The sequence below is a fragment of the Aptenodytes forsteri genome, unplaced genomic scaffold, assembly GCF_000699145.1.
Source record: "Aptenodytes forsteri isolate BGI_AS27 unplaced genomic scaffold, ASM69914v1 Scaffold82, whole genome shotgun sequence".
Taxonomy (NCBI): domain Eukaryota; kingdom Metazoa; phylum Chordata; class Aves; order Sphenisciformes; family Spheniscidae; genus Aptenodytes; species Aptenodytes forsteri.
Genome location: NW_008795490.1, coordinates 13,201,393 through 13,220,843, shown reverse-complemented (window position 1 = coordinate 13,220,843; position 19,451 = coordinate 13,201,393). Strand labels below are relative to the sequence as shown.

Here is a 19,451-nt window from a genome sequence, read left to right as displayed (position 1 = left end):
CTGCCAAATTCTTCTACACGGTTTGCTTTTACTCACGGCCAAGTAGAGCAACAAATTATAAAAGCTCTCTGATATATTACATTTTAAGGTAGCTTTTTGCAGAGTAACCCTGTTAATTATTATAGCTTGATAATGTATATAGAATCTCACCATCCATAATGTGTTGTTTGTAAATGATGTGTATCTGCTTCACTGTGAAATATTTTGAACCTTGCTAATAAGTATCATTTGCTACAATTAATGTAATTTTCATTTTTTTTTTTCCTTTCTCTCTCACCCTAGTATGAAAGCAAGGTAAAAATAATCAGATTACTTGCATGACTTGCATGTGTCTAGTAAGTGCAGCTTGAAAGCACAGGCGGCAACGCAGAAGCAGCGCGTGGGCAGTATTTATACCAGCTGTTACGCTAAGGCTGTTAATTCAGCGAGTTGCTCCTGCTGCAACAAGCAAAGCTGCTCCCAAGTGCTTAATACTGTCACCTTACATGCTGTGCACACACCTACACAAACGACTTTTATTTTCTTCACACAGCTGCTTACTTCAGCTGTGTTTGTTTATGACATGGGAATGCCTCGGAAGCAAAGCTATGGCAAGCTGTATTGCCGAGTTTGGTTCTGACCTCCAGGCTGTAAGAGCAACATAGTCCCGGGTCAGGCGAGGAGCGCTGCACTCCGAGGCAGTGAAGTAGTTACTGAGGAGGGTATGAAAGCGAGGTGCAGATTTTTGTCAAATTTGCCACTTCTGAGTTTAAGAACGGGAGGATGGGGGGATGCACAGGGGAGGTCACCTATTTCTGACTGTGTTTTCAGTTTGCAACTATTTGTGTCCGTTACTTTTGCTTTGGTATGCTCAGATATGAACTGAACTTCACCATGTTTTGCAGCTTAATTCCTGGCTTGAATTAGAAAAATGCAACTTCACCCCTCCTCCCCCAATCCTGCGAAAGATTATTTCCTCCAAAGCTCCAGAAATCTTTGCTTGTGGTCCCTTGAAACTGATCATAGTTTGGCAAAACAAAAAGGCCAAGAATTTGTGCAAGATCTGAATGAACTTGGACCTTGTTTTGTATGTTTTGGAAGGGAACAAGGGAAAAAGGAAGCCTTTTAAGAAAACATCAAGCAAGTGTTCAATGGTTGCAAGGATGTAGAGTTCATACGGGTTGGGAATTATAACAGCAACTGCTTGTAACGGGGCAGCATGAGGGCAGTCTGTAACGGGGCAGGGCAGGAGGGGGGTAGGAACATGGATGGTTTCTGGATAGCAGAGACAGGGGACTATGGGCACTGCTGCTAATGACATGGCTAAACTGTTCTGCTGCTGGGAAAATGAGTCTATAAAGGAACTGGGGAAGAGCTAGGAAATAAAAAATCAAAAAGGAAAGGTGACCATAACTACATGACTATAAACAAAGCAGAATATGGATTATTTTAGTAAACCAGATGCTTACTTTAACTTATGCAGGGATGCTAATTTGCCAGAGAATACACCACGCTTGCTAGGATGGCTATAATGCAAAGAATGGCTTTCAGTACCAAAACATGCAGCTGAACAGTATCTGTGCAACATGTTTTTATTTTGTAATTAATGTTCTTTAAAATCTTTTCTTTCCTTCCAGGGAGCTGAAGTGTTTGGGGTTTTTTTTTCTCCCCACAAATCACTCCTTATTTATTTTCCAAATTCATTTTTCTTCCTTTGGGCTGTTCATATTATTCAGATATTCTACTAAGCACTCATGGGTAATATTGTGAGTGAATTCACTAGTGCTTTTTTTCTTTTTGGATTTACTCTCCATGGTATGAATGGAGAGTAATGGCAACTTTTTTTCTGAAATTACTTTATAAGGCTTTTCTTCTTGCAAGCCTGGTTCAGATGATGCCAGCAGTTATGGTCTCTGGTGTTCCCAGGCCTGGGAAATCATACTTTTGCATTCAAGCATGCTAGCTTTGGTGTTACTTTCAGGGGTTTTCTCATTTCTTCTGGCAACAAGCTGATAAGCCAAACCATGGAACTTTGCAATTCTATTACAATATTTTCCTGTCCTGGATGGATAGTCAGATTCTGTTACAAACCCAAGTGTTTTGTTTTCTTTAACTGCCTGAGAAAGTCAAATATATTGCTGTGTCACAAGAAAATATGCAGCAGTTTTCATAAGAAAGATACTGGGAATATAAAATACATAGAAAAGAAATGTCAGTCCACCTGAACATAAAGAATTCCTGAAGCATAAAAAAAAATCAAATGAAAATTTTTTTCTGTCTTTGACAAAGACTTTATCCAAAATGTTTGTATGCTGCTAAAGTTCCTCTTTCATTAGGATCTAGCATGCAAAAAGAAGAATGAAACATCTGTCTTCCAGTTAAGGTCTCTCCTTATTGTTATGATTTCCTAGCTTGCATCTTTCTGCTTTGCCTAAGGACCAACTACTTACTTATTTCATAGCTCACTGCATTTAAACACCGAAGGTGACAGCACTCCTTTACAAAAAAAAAAAAAAAAAGACTTGTCAATTGGAGATGAGATTAATCTACTGTTACGCCTTTGAGTGATGGAAGGCAGAGTGCAGTATGTGCTGATAGGTGGTAGAAGGCAAGATGTATTCATTTGAGTGTATGTGTGTATTTAAAAAAAAAACAAACAAGCATCTGTGCATCTGAAAGTGCATATGTGTGTGTCTGGCTGACTGTGTTCTACCTAAACTATATTTTTGAAAATACATTGTACTTCTAAATTTTTTTTAGGCCTGAAGTGAACTTAAAGAAATATACAGGTTGCCTCAAAGAGATCGAAATTTCAAGGACACCGTATAATATATTGAGTAGTCCTGATTTTGTTGGTCTAACCAAAGGATGCACACTAGAGGTTAGTCTGACTTCCATGTATTTTGGTCTTAATGGGTATAAATGTTTTCTGGTTCCTGATTTTATGGCATAACATGTTAATTGTATAAGGCATATTCAGACACACATAGGGATCTAACCTGAAAATCAGAACAATTATATTTAAGAGAAGGAAAGATGAATGAGTCTGATCAGCAAGTAGACCAGTTTTCCAGATCCTAACTTCTTGGACAGTATCCCTGGAGAGTTGTGATATCCCTATCCCTAAAGGGTAGGATTTTCTGAAATGCTTAGCAACGGTCTAGCTTTGTTTCAGCTGACTAAAGTGGGAATTATTGACATTAATGAGGACAGAATTAGGCATTGACAATATTGCAAAAACCTTAAAAAATTTTGATGCACATAAAATCCAAGGATTTAAATTATTTTTTTTTAAATTGTTATTATAAAATCATTCACTACAGAAAACATGAGCTACTTCGAAAATCACAGTATATTTGGGGGCAACTTAAACAAAGTCACCTTTAGGATAGGAACTGTAGAGCACTTACTGTTATGAGCTACCACTGAGCTGGAAGGCACATTTCTTACTGATCACTAAGAATGTGCAAAGTTTGTATCATTATTTTAAATTTAAATACAACTCAAGTTTTCAATTGTTGCTGCTTCTAATTAACAGGCTTTCAATGCATATAAAATTCAAGGAATCTGATCCTAAGTTTGAGAGAGACTACAGTAATTTTTCATGGAAAAGAAGAGTCTTCATATGTAAAAAAATATTTCCAGTGATGTTTGTCTCCCAGTAAATAGTTTGTATTTCTTCCCTGGAAATGTATGCTATTTAAGATAGTTTTGCAAGCAGATGTATGATCTAGAGTTCCATATCAGATACCACTACAGCAAATCCAAATGAGTTGTTGTAAAACAGATGCTGTCCAAACATTTTTCTCCAAAACATTGAAAATTTCCGTTGAATGGTGACTGGAATCTAGCCAGGCCAAAATAAAGATGAGTACCCTCTTCTGCTGTCTTTATCGCTTCTATCTCTGGCCTTCATCAGAGCAAAAAAGTACACAACAATAGGACTCTCAGACAGGATATTAGGCCAGATGGATCTGTCATGAGATGTCCTTTTTTAAGTTTTCAGGTTTGTGACAAAGCTAAACTGTAAACAACCAGATTGCTCAAATGCTTTTAAATCTTACAAATTTGGGTTCAGCAAAAATTTTCTACAGAAGTTCATATTTGTTTGCATTTATGGTAGATTCTTTCCTGAACAGGAAAGAAGGATAGTTGTGTTGATTTTCTTCTGTTGCTATGAATCTTAGAAAGACCATTGTTTTTCATGTTATTTTGTAACTCTTGAGGTTTCAGAATTTGAAAACTTAATTGGATTAACCATTCCGTTGAGGAATTACATAAAATATCCTAATTGTACAAAACAGGATATGTAGGATAATTAAAAAGAAGTGAAGTAAAAGCAAAAGATAAAGACTGGACATACGCTCAATTATTTAAATGCCCTCAGATTTCAGAGAAAGGTGAACATCATCAGCAATGATTTTATCTAGCATAATCTATTATCTCTATACCTGAAAACAGTTCTACTGTACTGAAAAAATGCTGAGTTATTTTAGAAAAAGTCACTGTTTCTATAGACCGGTCTTCCCCGGCTGGAAGAATACAAGAATTGGCAGTGATTACAGAAAATCTTCAGGACTATGCACTGATTTATTATTTGATTACATATTCTACTCTTTAAATTGTGTTAATGGCTACCAATGCCCAAAGAGCTGGGCCATGCGCAACGAGTGCTTCATTTATGAGCCGGAGTCATCAAGAAAGCAGTGGTGCTTAGTGAAGCAATAATGATGAAGTAATAATGACCGATTAATGGAAAGTATTTTCTAGGCACATTTGAGAAATAATAGAATCTAGTTCATGTTCGTATTGGCTGTTGTTATCTGTTGTATTGATTTAAAAGCAAAATCCCACTGTATTAACCACTGTATTAACTCAATGGAAAAGAATAGTATAAAAAACCACCTGCGAGAAGCTATTTTTAATCCAAGAGGATATGCCGAAATAAGACTGGAAGTTTGCCTTCCTGTAAGACAGGATTCCAGAAATACTCTAATGATGCCAGATGTAAACAGGTAAATTAGTGTTTGCACAACACTTCAAGAAGTAAATTGCTTAATGTTTATTACTACTTTCCATCTCTTCACACTACTTCTATTTACATAGTTTATTATTTTAGTTAAGAAATCTTTCTGCATGTTCATACTCTTACTTTTAATCCTACTAATGCACTTTCCTGTCCTCTTCTTCCTACAGAACATTTATACGGTTAGCTTCCCCAAGCCAGGTTTTGTGGAACTGCAGCCTGTCTCCTTTGACGTGGGCACAGAAATCAACCTCTCCTTCAGCACCAAGAATGAGTCTGGGATCATCTTGTTTGGCACAAGTGGCACAGTTGTCCCCCCCAGGAGAAAGCGCAGGTACACTGGGAGGAAAGCTGCCCCTCTGAGGAGAAAGCGCAGACAGACGGGACAGGTACGAGGAACCTAGCAAAAGATAAAGAAAACCCACAATTTTACTGAACTTCTTCCACTTGGTTTGTTTCAAGACACTGTCAGATTTTTATACTTTCAGTGCTAGGGAATAAATTATTTCTAATGTTATCCTTTATCTGATGGAGAATCTGATAGAGGCTCAGAATTGGTTTTTTGCATTGGAGTAACTGTTTCTCTTAAAGATTTACAGTAAGGCATCCATTGCTTGTTGCTAAACAAGAACAGATTTGTTTTTCTATCATACAGACGCTTCCGTGTTGTTTTCTTCATCAAACCGAAATATTAGAGAATACTGCCCTTCACTCATTCTGATAAGCCCCTTGTTTGGGATCACTGCTGTGGGATATAAGACTTAAGAGTGCTCCAACCTCTCATGTTCTCCCATAAAATACAAATCTGCAGTATAAATCCTTTCTGAAGAAGAGGGTAGAGTCAGTCTGTTCAGAGGAAGTACCTACAGAGTCCAAGTGACTAACTGGTAAAAGTGTGATTGCTGTTAGAAATTATTCAAATCGTGATTAACTAAAACCTCACAGACAGACATACTACAACAGAGATAAACAGGATATTTTGGTGCTTTCTTTGTTCAGGACTTCTGGAAAATGATATTTCATTATTCTCCTTCCTGCCTGTTTTGAAAGAGAGCTCTCGGTGACCTGGAGGAACACGCTCCAGGGACAGCACATTTTAATGGCTCACCCACATGACATTAACTTCAGGGTAGGGGCTCCTTTATCATTACCCAGCTCTTCAGGTCACAGAAGTGAGCATGACACTCATTGCTATAGTAACTGGAGGTTAGATCGTGAAATCCGCTACAACATGATATTGGTTGCTAGAGTAACTACTAGTGTGATTTGCCAGCCCTCCAAATGCAGAACTCATGCTGAGATCAATGGTATTCAGGGCTTGATGGGTTTAAGACCAGGCCTTGTGACAGCAAAAATCAGAAGAATTGTAGGTTAGAAGTCTCCATCCTTCCCTGCAAATAGGTATGCAGAGAGTTAGATCTTTTGATGAGGCTTTCCAGCATGACCTCATTTTACCCATTCCTCATTACAAAAATACAAGAGTCTGAATGTAGCAGCAGCAGCAGCAGAACTGAAACTACAGTATCTTGTCTATGGTGAGCAAATCAAAAACTGGTGTAAGAAAATAAAACATACGCACTAATGTAAAACTAAGTGAAATAATTTCTTTCCAAATGTAAATTACCTTCTTATACCAACATATACGTTGCAGGCCTACTATGCAGTGTTCCTGAACAGAGGTCGACTAGAAGTACATATCTCCACTGGGGTACGGGATCCCCACAGAATCACCATCAAACCAGAAGCTGGCGAGTTTCACGACGGCAGAGCACACTCCATCCGGATAGAACGAGCTAAAGGGTAACAAATACCTAGTATTTGTTACTACAGACCACACAGCACAGCTAATTCAACAAAGCAAATGTACCGATGTCTTTAGCAACCCATGTAAATGCTTCTGCTGAGGCAAAGAATTTAGTGTAATTCCGTCCTTATCCAAAAATTTTTAGAAGTTAGTTTCTGACAGTGTTTATTATTCTGCAGAGCTGAGTTTACATGCTTTCCTAGGCTATCAGCCTGTTTCTCCAGAGACCTGCATTTGTCTGAATTGGCATCTTAACCTTCTGGTTCTTGGCAAATATATTTTATTAATCAAATTTGTGGATGAGAAATACTGCTGCAGTGCAGTAAATCACCTTTTCAAGACATGTAGAAAAAGACCATTTTCAAAGTATATAAACAGCAACAGCACAGCAGCCTGTAGCCTTTTTGAGATGCCATGTGCTGGTGTATATACATGGGGTTAAGGTGGTGCCCAGTGAAATATGGTAAAACAATGAAGACACACAGTCCCAGGTAAATGGCAGTCACTCTTATTGCTGGAAAGCCATTGCAGTCCTTCTCAGACCATGTTGTTTTAAACAGAATTTCACTTAAATTCCTTTGCCCTTTCTCAGACATTGTAAAAAATGCTAATTACACTTCACCATTCAGAAAGTGGTTAGAAACAGCACTACTGTAGTGTGTAGGACTCAGGCAGACAGTACTATTTATGGCCTGGAATAGCCTTTGTTCCAAGTAGGGTTTGTTGTGGACATTTGGACATACAAATGTGTACATACTGTACAGACATTCAGTGGATTAGTGCACTGTGCACAATGTTGTTCTGTTTTAAAAAAAAAAAATCAGAAAGAAGATGTGACATCCAGCATGTTACAAAATGTGCTTATCCAAACACACTGAACACCAGGCTTCACCCCCTTACCCCCACAATGCTGCAGCCTTCTTGAGCAACAATTCCTGTCTGTCTGGTCCCGGGGTGCCCTTCTGTCCTCTCTGTAATTTGCTTTGCTTTGCTTTGTCCTTTGTCAGTATAATTTTCTGACTGAATTTCTATTGTACCGTTAAAAAAACCCTTGTAAATAATGCCCTCAGACAGTATCTCTCCCCAGCTTCAATGACTAGTTCGAGGTAAAACTGTAAATTCTTTGAGAAAAAGTTATTTTGGAAATGGATGACTGCATTTTGTGAAACATTTTGTGTCACTGTGACAGAACACAAATATGCAGATGATAATAAGAAGCTCTAAACAACAAAGAAATTTCTTTTATGCAGTGTTATAGCAAGTACAGTAGCTTGACCTGTGAGAGTACATCAAGACACAATTGCTGTACAATGCCATCCAGTGATGATGCTTGTTCAGATGAAACCTCTGTGCTTTCAAAGTAGTTCTGTTACAAAACAAATTGTCTGAACTCTGCAGTTTCTGTAACCTGAAATGGATGTAAAAAGATATAAATTAAGATTAACCCCTCCTTTGCTCGTCACAAACTCAAGCTTTATTTGACTAAATATGAGGAACACCCTTTGAAAACACTTCAGAGAGATAATTGTCCATATAATTGCAAAGTATGTACTTTCTCTTCCAAGGTAATTATAGGATACTGTTGAAGGCTAATGCACATCATTGTATGGTTCTGCTTGGAGCCAAAATGTTTACTATGGTAATGGCTAAAGATGAGATGAAATATTGCATGCTGATGAAAATATTGACAATCAGTAGCCATGGCTAACATGCAGCAGCACAAAGGATAACTTGAGTCTTGACAGTCTGATTTGCCTACGCTGCCTCTGAAGGCAGTGGAGAGAAGTGCTCTCTCTGGGACACTTCACAGAACCTAAATTAATCTGTTGCTCTGAACTGCCCTCAGAGAAATCTCTCTCCTGTTTCCACTGCTGAAGGGTCTGGGGAAATCCCAGAGATTATCCCAAAAGATAAGTCTTTTAATACCCACTTCCTCCAACCCTTTGAAAAATGAATCACTTTCTTACTCTACAGCTTTCTAGATCAAAAGAATCCATCCAAAACTATGAGGAAATTGGACATTTTGCATGTAGTACAACATCTAATTCAGGTGCTTAAGTCGCTATCCAGTTCTGTCTAGGACTTGTGTAATAACAAAGCCAAGCGTTTTACATATGAAAACTGGCCTCTTGTCAATAAACATTTTCAATATTCAGTTGCTAACATTTGTAATCATTGTTAAGGAAGAGTATTGGAGTTCAATATAATTTTGCAGTTGAAAAAAGTGAGGTTATTTGCCAGAAACTGATTGTTTCTGATATGTCGTCAGGATGCTCAGTAATTCTGAAAAATCAAGCTACTTACTTACAGATACCCAACTTGGGTTTAGATAACTAATTGTAGTCAAAGATGCTTGAATAGTTAGGTCCTGGTCTTTAGCATGACTGTAAGATATTTGAAATAAAAACTGCACTTCATAAATCATACCAGAGTTTACCAGAGACACATACAGCTTTTTTTGTGGTCCTGATTCTCTCCTGGCTAAACTCTATTAAATATAGTCTAACAACATAAAGAAATTATGCCAACTAGCATTCTACATTCACCTTCAAAAACGCTGACGTTCTTATCCATCCTTGCAACTCAGCTCACTTTGAGCTGGATTTGTTCAGAAGTTGAAGATTTTCTATGTTTCGTCAATGGTAAATTGTCCCAAAGACAGCAGTTAAATAATTGACTCTTGTTGCTATACCTTGTTATATATGTTACCCATCAAAATAATCCACTGTCTCTCAATTCAACAGCCCTTACATTAATGCTGCTTTCTCAGTAAATGCAACGTGTGGCTTGGCAAACTGGTTTTTCACTTTCTGTCCCCTTTACAATGTTTCCTTGTAAACGTGGTACAAACCCGCAACATTTGCATCTCAGTAGCTTTGACAGGTGAGAGCAGTCAGCTTTTCTCTCACATTTGGATTCTTGCTTTTACCAGAATAATGCCCTTCACCATATTTACCCCTTTCCTCTTCGCTCATTTTCCCATGCTTTGACTTGGCTTGGTCAGCCAGTGGTGCTGTGCTTCAGAGGCTTCTACCTTCCTCTGTTCAACCTTAACAGTATCTTCCACGGGACTGCTTTGTCTTTAGCTTGTAGCATGTGCATTACCCGTGAGAATGAATTATAGCACTTGTATCAGTACATGGTGAACAATCAGCAATTTTCCTACTCTGCTGTCTCCCACAGAAGAAAGCTACCAGATCTTTTAAAAAGTCTACAGTATGTATCTGTGGTTGATTCTGCAATCAGAGCAGTCTGTAGCAGTGTTTGTCCCCCTGCAAGAAGATAATAACTTGTACAAACCAGGAAATAGGGAGCCCAGACAAAATGTGACCCCATGCTGTTCCCATCCTGCTGAGCACTGGATGATTATACCTACCATCACAGTGCAGCAGGCTGGGCCCTTACCAAGTCAGTGTTGCCATACTACAAACCGCCTCTCCGCAGCACGGCTTTGCTAAGCTCTGTCAGAGAGCTACCAAGGAAGCGCAGCAGTAGCTGAAAACCTTCTAGTGGTTAATATGCATTTAATGTGAGCTGCTAATTACGTAATTTGGGTTGCTCAGTGTTATAGCTGGTGTAGGAGTAAATGGGGCCTGCAAAGTGGTGATTTCAATACAAGTAATAACCAGAGTAAAATATGTATTTCTTTGCTTTCAAATCTTTTTCGCAGGATGTTCACTGTTCAAGTAGATGAAGACAAAGGCCAGACTCGGAGATTGCCAACAGACCAGCCCATCTCTGTTAAGAAACTCTTTGTGGGGGGTACTTCTTCTCAGTTTCAGACTGCACCTCTCAGAAACATACCACCATTTGAGGGCTGTATATGGAATCTTGTCATTAATGCCACGTAAGTCTCACCGATGCCAACAAATGTCCAGTTAATGAGGTCTGGTTAACTACCTTGGCTGCCAAAAGAAAATTCTTTATTGCAAGGAATCATACTAACAGCAAATCCTAGAATATGATCTGTTTTCTTAATATGCCCTTCCTGTTTTTGTCTACAATATATGCTCCATAGGCTATGCAATTAATGAACTGTTTTACAGACAAGCCAACAACTGTCTATTTACCCATAAAATCAGAGAAATTCAACCATAATGCTGCAGTAAGACTTGCCTCAGTGATATGGTGTACTATAACACTTTATTTTAAGTAAGGCTGACCTCCAAGAGTATACAAATTCTGAGAACCACCATGGGAATTAATTTGCTTTGTGGAAAGCGCATGCTGCAGTAATCTGGGAGGAACATTTAAGTAAAAAGAACGGGAATGGTGAACAAAGTAAAATCTCTATAGAAAGTTCCCGTCTAAATCTTTCTTTCACATAACTGAAGTACCTAAATTAGGATCTCATCACCCCACACTCCATCAGTGTACATCAGAGAGAAGGACTTCTCCGCAGTGTGATTCAGCCTACCTAGGCTGGTAAAGCTTGCCAAAGAGGATGCCTGTCTCTCTGCGCTGACTGCAGGAAGGAAAGCCAATGGTGCCTATCACCTCTAATTTATGCGTCCCACTTCTGTACCTAAAACAGACGGGATGAATCCTGGCTCTTGTGTCCTGTGAAGTGGAATGACACTGCAGCATATAGCTATTCTTTATAAATGGGTGGTAAAAAGGCAGAAAAACTAATAACAGACATCAATTTCTTTGTGTGTTCTCAGCCCCATGGACTTTGCTCAACCCGTGTCCTTTGAAAATGCAGATATTGGCCGATGTCCCTCTCTAGAACCAGAGGTTAGGCCACCTGAGGATGAAGATAAACTAAGCCACACAACAGTCGTGATCCAACCTGAACCAGACACTAATGGGGAGAAAGAAAGACCAAGGACTCCTCCTGCTTCCCCTCCTCCTCCAACACCATCTCTATCTTCAGCACTTGTAAGTGTAAATCACTTCACTCAGGTAAAGTCTGAAAAATTTCTTTATCCAGGCAAAATTGAAAAGCTAGACATCAAGAATAATGAAGTAATTTGCCACATAGTGGCACAGTAACAATTCAGCATGATATTGTAAAGGGAACACCTTGTTGCAGGTCAGTAAAACCTGTGGATCATGGAAAACTGGCTGATGTCATTTGCTTGGATTATCACAACAGTAATTAAAAGAATGGTATAGCAGTAGAATTCCCTTTGGCTTGCATGCTTAGCCCTAAACCCTTGCACTTCAGGATGTAAGCCAAGCAACATCCGATCAGGGTTGGAAGGGAAATTTTCCTATGGGAAATGCACCTCACGATGATATTCCTTGTGCCGTTCTCTGAAGCACATGATAACAGCCATGTCAGTAACAGGATGAAGAAACAGGTAAACCAGAGAGGTCTGTTTGATATGGCAATTCCTCCACTGCTATTTTATAACTTTAGTCAGGAGACTTACGAACTTAAGAACTGAAACCCCAGTCACTACTACATTGAGCTCAACTGTTGTTGCCGGAAATCTTAAATAGCTAAATAGCGGCAAGCAGTCTTATACAATGAAATTTAAGAAGAAACTTCTTGTGTCACAAGTGTAGCAGTTTTACAAGTTGATGCAACATTTTACTGTCCAGAAAAGATATGTTTAGATATCTGAATATTAAACTGAATAATATATCCACTGGAAGATACTTGGGGGGGAATCCTTTGCATTTTGTTACACCTGCATACAGCCCACAGGTTTATTCAGGATATAGTTCAGTATGGGTGAGGTTTCCAATCAGTGTGGAAAGACTGCACATTTCCCAGTTAGGAGCCTATTTACACTACCATAATTTACACTACCATAGTAAGACAGTTTTGACAAGTTAACAACTGGAATATCTAACTTCCCTTTTTATATATATCAAATACAAAAGAGTCAGTAATTTTGACAGTTTATTCCAGATTGGTTTCATAAGATCTTTAACCGCCTTTCATTCCCATTTTACACTTCCTCACTGACACAGCATTACAGAACACTGAGTTTGTTTGTATTGGATATTTCTGTGTGACGCAGATATTAAGATTAATTAAATGCATGGAAGCAAAAAAAAAAAAAAAAAAAAAGAGTTGTGATTTTCAGTGACTCATTTGGCTGTAAGTCTGTCAGAGACAAAGGCACCTGAATTCATTGCCACAGTCACTCACTGTTACCTGACTCATTTTCAGAATTCATATCTGGTTTTCCTTGGACATAGGTAGGATTTCTAACAATGTTTTCCTACAAAAAAGGGTACAAAAATTGGGCCAAAACCCCTAACTCGTTAAGGTTAATTTCATATTTGAGATTCATGGCCACCTTCATTGGCCAGGTACACATGGCACAGCTTTATCTAGGACTTGCCAGGCACTACTAAAGTCTCCACAGCAGATGCTGTGTACCTGCAAATGGGAGTCTGGGGTTCAAGATAGGCAAGCTCCATCTTAGTTATTACCCTGCCCTGAGCCCCAGAATTATATGTATCGGCCTTTTAATGCTCTAGGGCAGCATTTTTGATTCATTCCCACAAGGTGGAGTAGTTGTAACACGAGGGCTCCCATGCATCTTTCTGTTTGGAGTTGAAAGTAAGCAAATTGCAGTATAGTAAGGCTACCATAGAAAGATAAGGAAGCAGGCAACAGCAAGGTAAAAAGAGTTATCCAGTTTAATGCTCACTGTTGTGAAAAGAGTGCAGTCATATTATCCCTTGATCAAGCATTATAAACAAAATAAAAAAACAGAAGCACATAAGAGAGCAAGTGCACGCTTTCTAAGACTCTAAGCACTAACTTTTAAATAGCAAAATTGAGAGGAATAGATCTACTCATTAATTCCAGAAACTAGTCCCATTGTAACTAGGTGAGTTTTGTATATCACATATCTAGAGTTGTGATACAGGAGTTCAAAATAAAAATCTAAATAAAACACCATTACTCCAGTTTCTCTCTTGGAAAAAATGAAACCATTTTAGTATTCTGAAGACTTGAATGTATTTTAAATAAGGCAAGCTTTTGGATAGCTTTTATGTACATCTAAGTAAGTTCTCCAAAGTATCTTCCTGGGGAATGTTGCAACAAAGGAAGTAACTACCGTCTAATAATGAGATAGCACTCATATGGCAGTTGATTACATAGAAGCTCAGTGTAGGACTATATATGGAAAAGATACAGCAGAAAAATTATTTCCACGTACTAGGCTTAAATAAGGTATCCGTTCTACTTAAGTCCTTTTAGGACCTTTTTTATCTCTATTATCCATCTGGATCTATAAGGGGAGGGGAGTTTAATCCCAAATGAAAAAAAAAACCTACCCTCTACTAAAGGCAAGACAAGATCTAGAAGTAGGACAGTTGGGAAATACACTGGTCACCAGCCTGCTGCTGCTGCTTGCTACGGATGCCAAAATGTTTCTCAACATTGGGTAACTGCTGCTTCTGCCTCATGTTATTCACTGCTTCTCAGGATTCGCTTCCCACTGAAATGAAGAGCGCCCGCATTACTTCTGCATTTGACTCCATGACGGTATCTTCCACTATTTCTCTGTGCATTACTTCATTGTTTTATTAACACTATTCAGTGAACCGTGGGGACTGCTTCAGTGGTGCTCCCTTTTTCCCCTAATTACTTTTTTTGTAATTGCTAATACAGCATTGTTTGTAGAGAATGTGTGACAGTCCACCAGTGGGCTTTTCTGTTTTTCATTTCCACTGTGATACACACCTAGCTTCTTGATGTACCAGTCAAGTCCCTGACATCTGACAAGACTGAAGTAAAGTGCAGCTGAAGAGTTCAGTCTTGAGGCTCTGAGGTAATATAGGAGATTATTAAGCAGCCAGATTTAAACCCAGGACACCTTAAGGCCATTACTGAAAAAACAAAGCTGGGATATTTTAATATAGACTGATGATCCATGCTTAGTTCACAGTCTTGTGAAGGCTGTAAAGCTGGCTGTCCTTAGATGAAGTGAAAGCAGACACAGACTTTTGAATAAAACCTGGAAGTTTTTTAAGCATGTCCTACTGATTTTTTTTTTCCTTTTACTGACATTTCCACATCAACCTAATGAATGTTCACTATTATCGATCAGTATTTATCAGTAAATAATCAGTGTATGCTTGCTATGATTCCAACCATCACGGTGTGTTTGGCACTCTCCCCCACTCCTTGCCTTTCCTTACAGTCCTCCTGCTGGGATGAAGAAAAACTGCACTGTTTGCTGATGCTGGGGAGCAGCAAGTGTCAGGGCCAGACCCTTTACTAACATATACCCGCCTAAGATTGAATTTACTGTCAGAATATGTCCTTTTACCATGTAATATGTAAAAGCGTGCCACAGAAAGGTATGTGTTAGTGCATTTTCCAATTCTTTCCTGTTGTTCCAGTACCAGTAGTTAGTCCCCATCATCAAATTTTAGCAAGCCCAAATGCTATTGAAAGTATTATATACACAATATTATTATTAACATAGTTGTTAAACTTCTCGATAAACCTGTAAAGCTTAAAATCATTAGAAACTTTACCCAGCATTATGGGAATACGATTTTTTTTTTCCTATTTGATGATCACTGGAAGACTGCTATCACACATTCATAACTTTGTTTGGTACTGCTGAATTTCCCCCAGTTTTTCCCTCCATTGCACATTGATGTGTACTTGTCGTAATGCATGGTGTTCTACTCTGTCATATTCAAACCAGAGCATTCATTGTGGAAAAGTAATTTTTAGAAGTGCTCTATACTGTTGTGAAGATTTTTGTGACGTTTTTTTTCCTATTTGATGATCACTGGAAGACTGCTATCACACATTCATAACTTTGTTTGGTACTGCTGAATTTCCCCCAGTTTTTCCCTCCATTGCACATTGATGTGTACTTGTCGTAATGCATGGTGTTCTACTCTGTCATATTCAAACCAGAGCATTCATTGTGGAAAAGTAATTTTTAGAAGTGCTCTATATACTGTTGTGAAGATTTTTGTGACGTGTGAAAGCAAAAAATGTAACGCTACTGAAAAAACGAGAGGGGGAAAGCAATTTCCTCTTCGCAGCTGAAATCTCAGTGCCTGATGAGTCACTCATGACATTTTCAACATGTTTCACAGAAAGAGCTCTTTGTCAGCAAAGCACCGCACCTTGTGCTTTGCAGGTCCCTGCTGAGTCAGGGCTCAAATAAGAGACTGTCGCCAATCCAAAATTATATCAGCCACAGTGCTTAAAAACAGAGCTCACAGCTATCAAAGTTTGTTTTTTTCCCAGCGGTATTGTCCTGATACTGTGTTGTGTTAGATCCTTTGAGTAGTTTCTTCACAATACTCTCGGTGGGAGGCAAAAGCTAGACATGAGTAGGAGCTGGTAATTACCACGGTCTCGCATTGCCCCAGGCACCCCTATAAAAGAGCTTTAGGGCCAGAGATTAAAAGACCTGGTGAAATTAAAAAGAGGAAATTATACTGGGCAGAAGATATTTTACCTTCCATTGTTGCACCACTTTAAGATTAATAGAAGTGGAACAGACAGGGAGAGGTTTCTTTCTTTACCCCCTGGGTAATGTGTCTACTCGGGGGGTTTAACAGTTGTTACTTCTATCCATCAGTTATTCGGCTTCCCTTATTGTTTGGGGGGGCCTTTCAACAGCACCAGCGGAAACAACAGCACATTAAACAGAGAATACAATTGTAAAATAATATAAAGAAGTAAAATGGGAGGACCTGTTGACAGGTGCAGGATCCGAAACTGCTTTTAACTCATTATTTTCAAGGTGACTAGATTTCAAGTCGACAGCAAAGCATCCCTTTAAAACTCAAGTCTTGCTTCATTTCTGCAAGAGGGCATCCTACTGTGTAAAACTCAGTTATGTGAGCTAAGAGTACACTGAGCTGCCTGGAAATCACTTAAGACTTGTAAATGTCTACTGGTGGCATGAAAGCAGCAATGTTCATATATTACTTTTATTTGCTTTTACAGCCAACTTAATGAGCTCTGCTTGTACACCAAGTTCCTGTCATACTGGTTTATAACTCTAACTGGTGTGATGAGACATCAACACACTGGAAAATTGCAGGGCCGGTGCCTAGACTAGGTGGAATATTCTCAGTCCTGAGCAGTTGGAAGACTTCCAGCATGTGCACAGCTAAGATAGATACAAAATACGAAGTTTGTATGGTCGCTGTATATTTTGCAGGATTCCTGTGCTGCTGACACAGAACCAGCCATTTTGGAAGGTGGCAAGCAATTTGGTCTTTCAAGGAACAGCCACATTGCAGTGGCATTTGATGACACCAAAGTGAAAAACAGGTATGTTGTTTATTTCAGCAATGAGTTTTGATGGAATAATGTCAAAATAAAATGTCCCTCCTAATATTCTTAAAAGCATCTCCCAAAATTATGGGCGTAATCTGAGAAAGATCACATCCCATGGCTAATTCATTTTATTAAGCAAACATAAAAAGCATTAAAGTATGAAATCTAGGCAATGAAGTGCCCACCTAAGTAGCTCTTACAAAAACAGTTTACCTCTTTTTAAAGGTTTGGGCACACACAGATCCTAGACTGATTTGCAGCAAAACAAACTGAAGAATGGAACTAGGTCGTGCAACTGAGTTCATAGGTTGCTTTTTCGGAAGAAAGTTTCTTGGTTCAGTAACTTGATAATTTCTTCTAATAAGCAAACCCTTTTTCCCCTTTTCTCCGATAGTTAAGATAAAGCTTGCACGGTAAACAGGCAAAATAACATTGCCCTCCGAAAGTATAACAATATATACATATACATGTAACAATATATACATACACATGTTGATATGCAAAGGAATTCCAAGAGCTGCTTATAAAAATACAGCTGTTTTCAATGGATTTGTGAAGCTATAACTTGTTAATTGTTCACTTTTGCTGTGATGGCACATGATCATTAACAAATGTGCCATGTCACACCACTAAGCATTTTTGCTGCCTTGTAGTTTTCAAGTCCATCAGCCTCATGCTTATTTTTACTTATAAAGATGCTGTACTGCACACTCTCACGTATGATAATTTTAGAAAACTAGGAAAATAATTAAAAGAAATATGTAAGCCTCGCCTGTCTTCTTTTCAAATAAAAATCCTGGCCTGATCATTTTCATGCAATGATTTTTCACATTTATATTATCAACTACTTTCAGGTACCGACTTTGCAGCTCAGCTTGGGCTAGGTTAGTGATCTGCTGCCGGTACAACCTTAGCATCTAGATAATCTAAATCATTTCTTCCCAGGTTCTTTGCTGTAGGGGAGGTTTTCAGCATTACCGTTCTGTCCAAGGGGTCAGCAGACCTCCTCAGACACACCCCCATTTTCTGTTGGGAGAAATCAGAATAAGTGTTTTATATCCTGATTGTAAACTCTTCTCTCTGCATCGTTAAAAGTTTTGCAATCTGTCTTCAGGCAATACAACTCATTAGAAACTCAACATCTGCCAGCTGTCACTACAGCTCGCTCCTCTTTGTGAGCATTATGTGTGTGGATGACGGATAACACCGCTGGAATTTTACAAGCGCTGAGATTTTCTAGCAACTACAGCTGCAGCTGAGAATTTTATCTTGAAATTCTATGCCAAGGTTGCACTTTTGTATTTCCACAGTAAAGGGACTAACAAACACTCACATGTCAGGGATCAGATATGTGTGAAATGCAATTCACCTATAACCAAATTACTTTTTCTTAAACCCTGACGGACAAGTAAAATTGGTCACTAACTGTAAAGTTTTGTTAGAGGAACACAAAAAGGTAAAGCAGATAAATTTGTCTACTGTCTGACTCCAAATATCTTTTCCTTTGTTTCTGTTTTCCTTTCTGTTTGATTTTCAGACTTTCAATTGAATTTGAAGTCCGAACAACAGCTGATTCTGGCTTGCTGTTTTATATGGCCCGCATCAACCATGCTGATTTTGCTACAGTTCAGATAAAGAATGGACTGCCTTACTTCAGCTATGATCTGGGGAGTGGAGACACCAACACAATGATTTCCAACAACATAAATGATGGCCAGTGGCACAAGGTATAATAGTCTCTAATGCTAAATTATGCTTTGTAATGCTGAGAGCTTTGTTTTGCCTTAAGATATTTGCAAAATGTAGTCTATACAAGCTAAACTTTACAACTAGGATTTTCTGTAGTCTGCAAAATTTGTGCTTTCAGATTCACTCTTAAGTACACGGTACACATTCCAATAACAAAAAAGTTACTGCTGATCTTTGAAATTTCTCCTTCAGGAAACACATATTTCTGTACATATTTAGAATATGTCCCATGTATGGTAAGGAACTGCAGAAAATGTTCCTTCCTGCCTAATAGGGCTCAGGTGAGTGTCAGTTCATGTTGATGGAATACATCATTAAAACCATTAATAATGTCATTGTTCAGCCATAATGCTAAGAACAAAGAAAAAAAAAAGCAACATTTAAGTAAATCTTCCCTGCATTATTAATTCAGTTTATTAGGGAATAAATATGATACTCATGGATGTATTTGGCAGTCCCTTCTGTGACTATGAGAGGAAGCATTTATCATAGAATCATAGAATCATAGAATAGTTTGGATTGGAAGGGACCTCTAAAGGTCATCTAGTCCAACCCCCCTGCCGTGGGCAGGGATATCTTCAACTAGATCAGGTTGCTCAGAGCCCCGTCCAACCTGACCTGGAATGTTTCCAGGGATGGGGCATCCACCACCTCTCTGG

At 38.7% G+C, this 19,451-nt stretch overlaps 1 protein-coding gene across 1 annotated transcript in view; it reads left to right on the top strand.

Annotated features, from left to right (window-relative positions):
- The window catches only part of LAMA2 (laminin subunit alpha 2), a 299,682-nt gene that overhangs the window by 267,943 nt on the left and 12,288 nt on the right, over positions 1-19,451 (top strand). The window contains exons 54-61 of the mRNA XM_019472632.1: positions 283-294; positions 2,740-2,860; positions 5,176-5,394; positions 6,657-6,805; positions 10,480-10,656; positions 11,474-11,690; positions 16,925-17,037; positions 18,581-18,770. Of these exons, the coding sequence (XP_019328177.1) occupies positions 283-294; positions 2,740-2,860; positions 5,176-5,394; positions 6,657-6,805; positions 10,480-10,656; positions 11,474-11,690; positions 16,925-17,037; positions 18,581-18,770 (1,198 nt within the window). The remainder of the gene's footprint in view (positions 1-282; positions 295-2,739; positions 2,861-5,175; positions 5,395-6,656; positions 6,806-10,479; positions 10,657-11,473; positions 11,691-16,924; positions 17,038-18,580; positions 18,771-19,451) is intronic.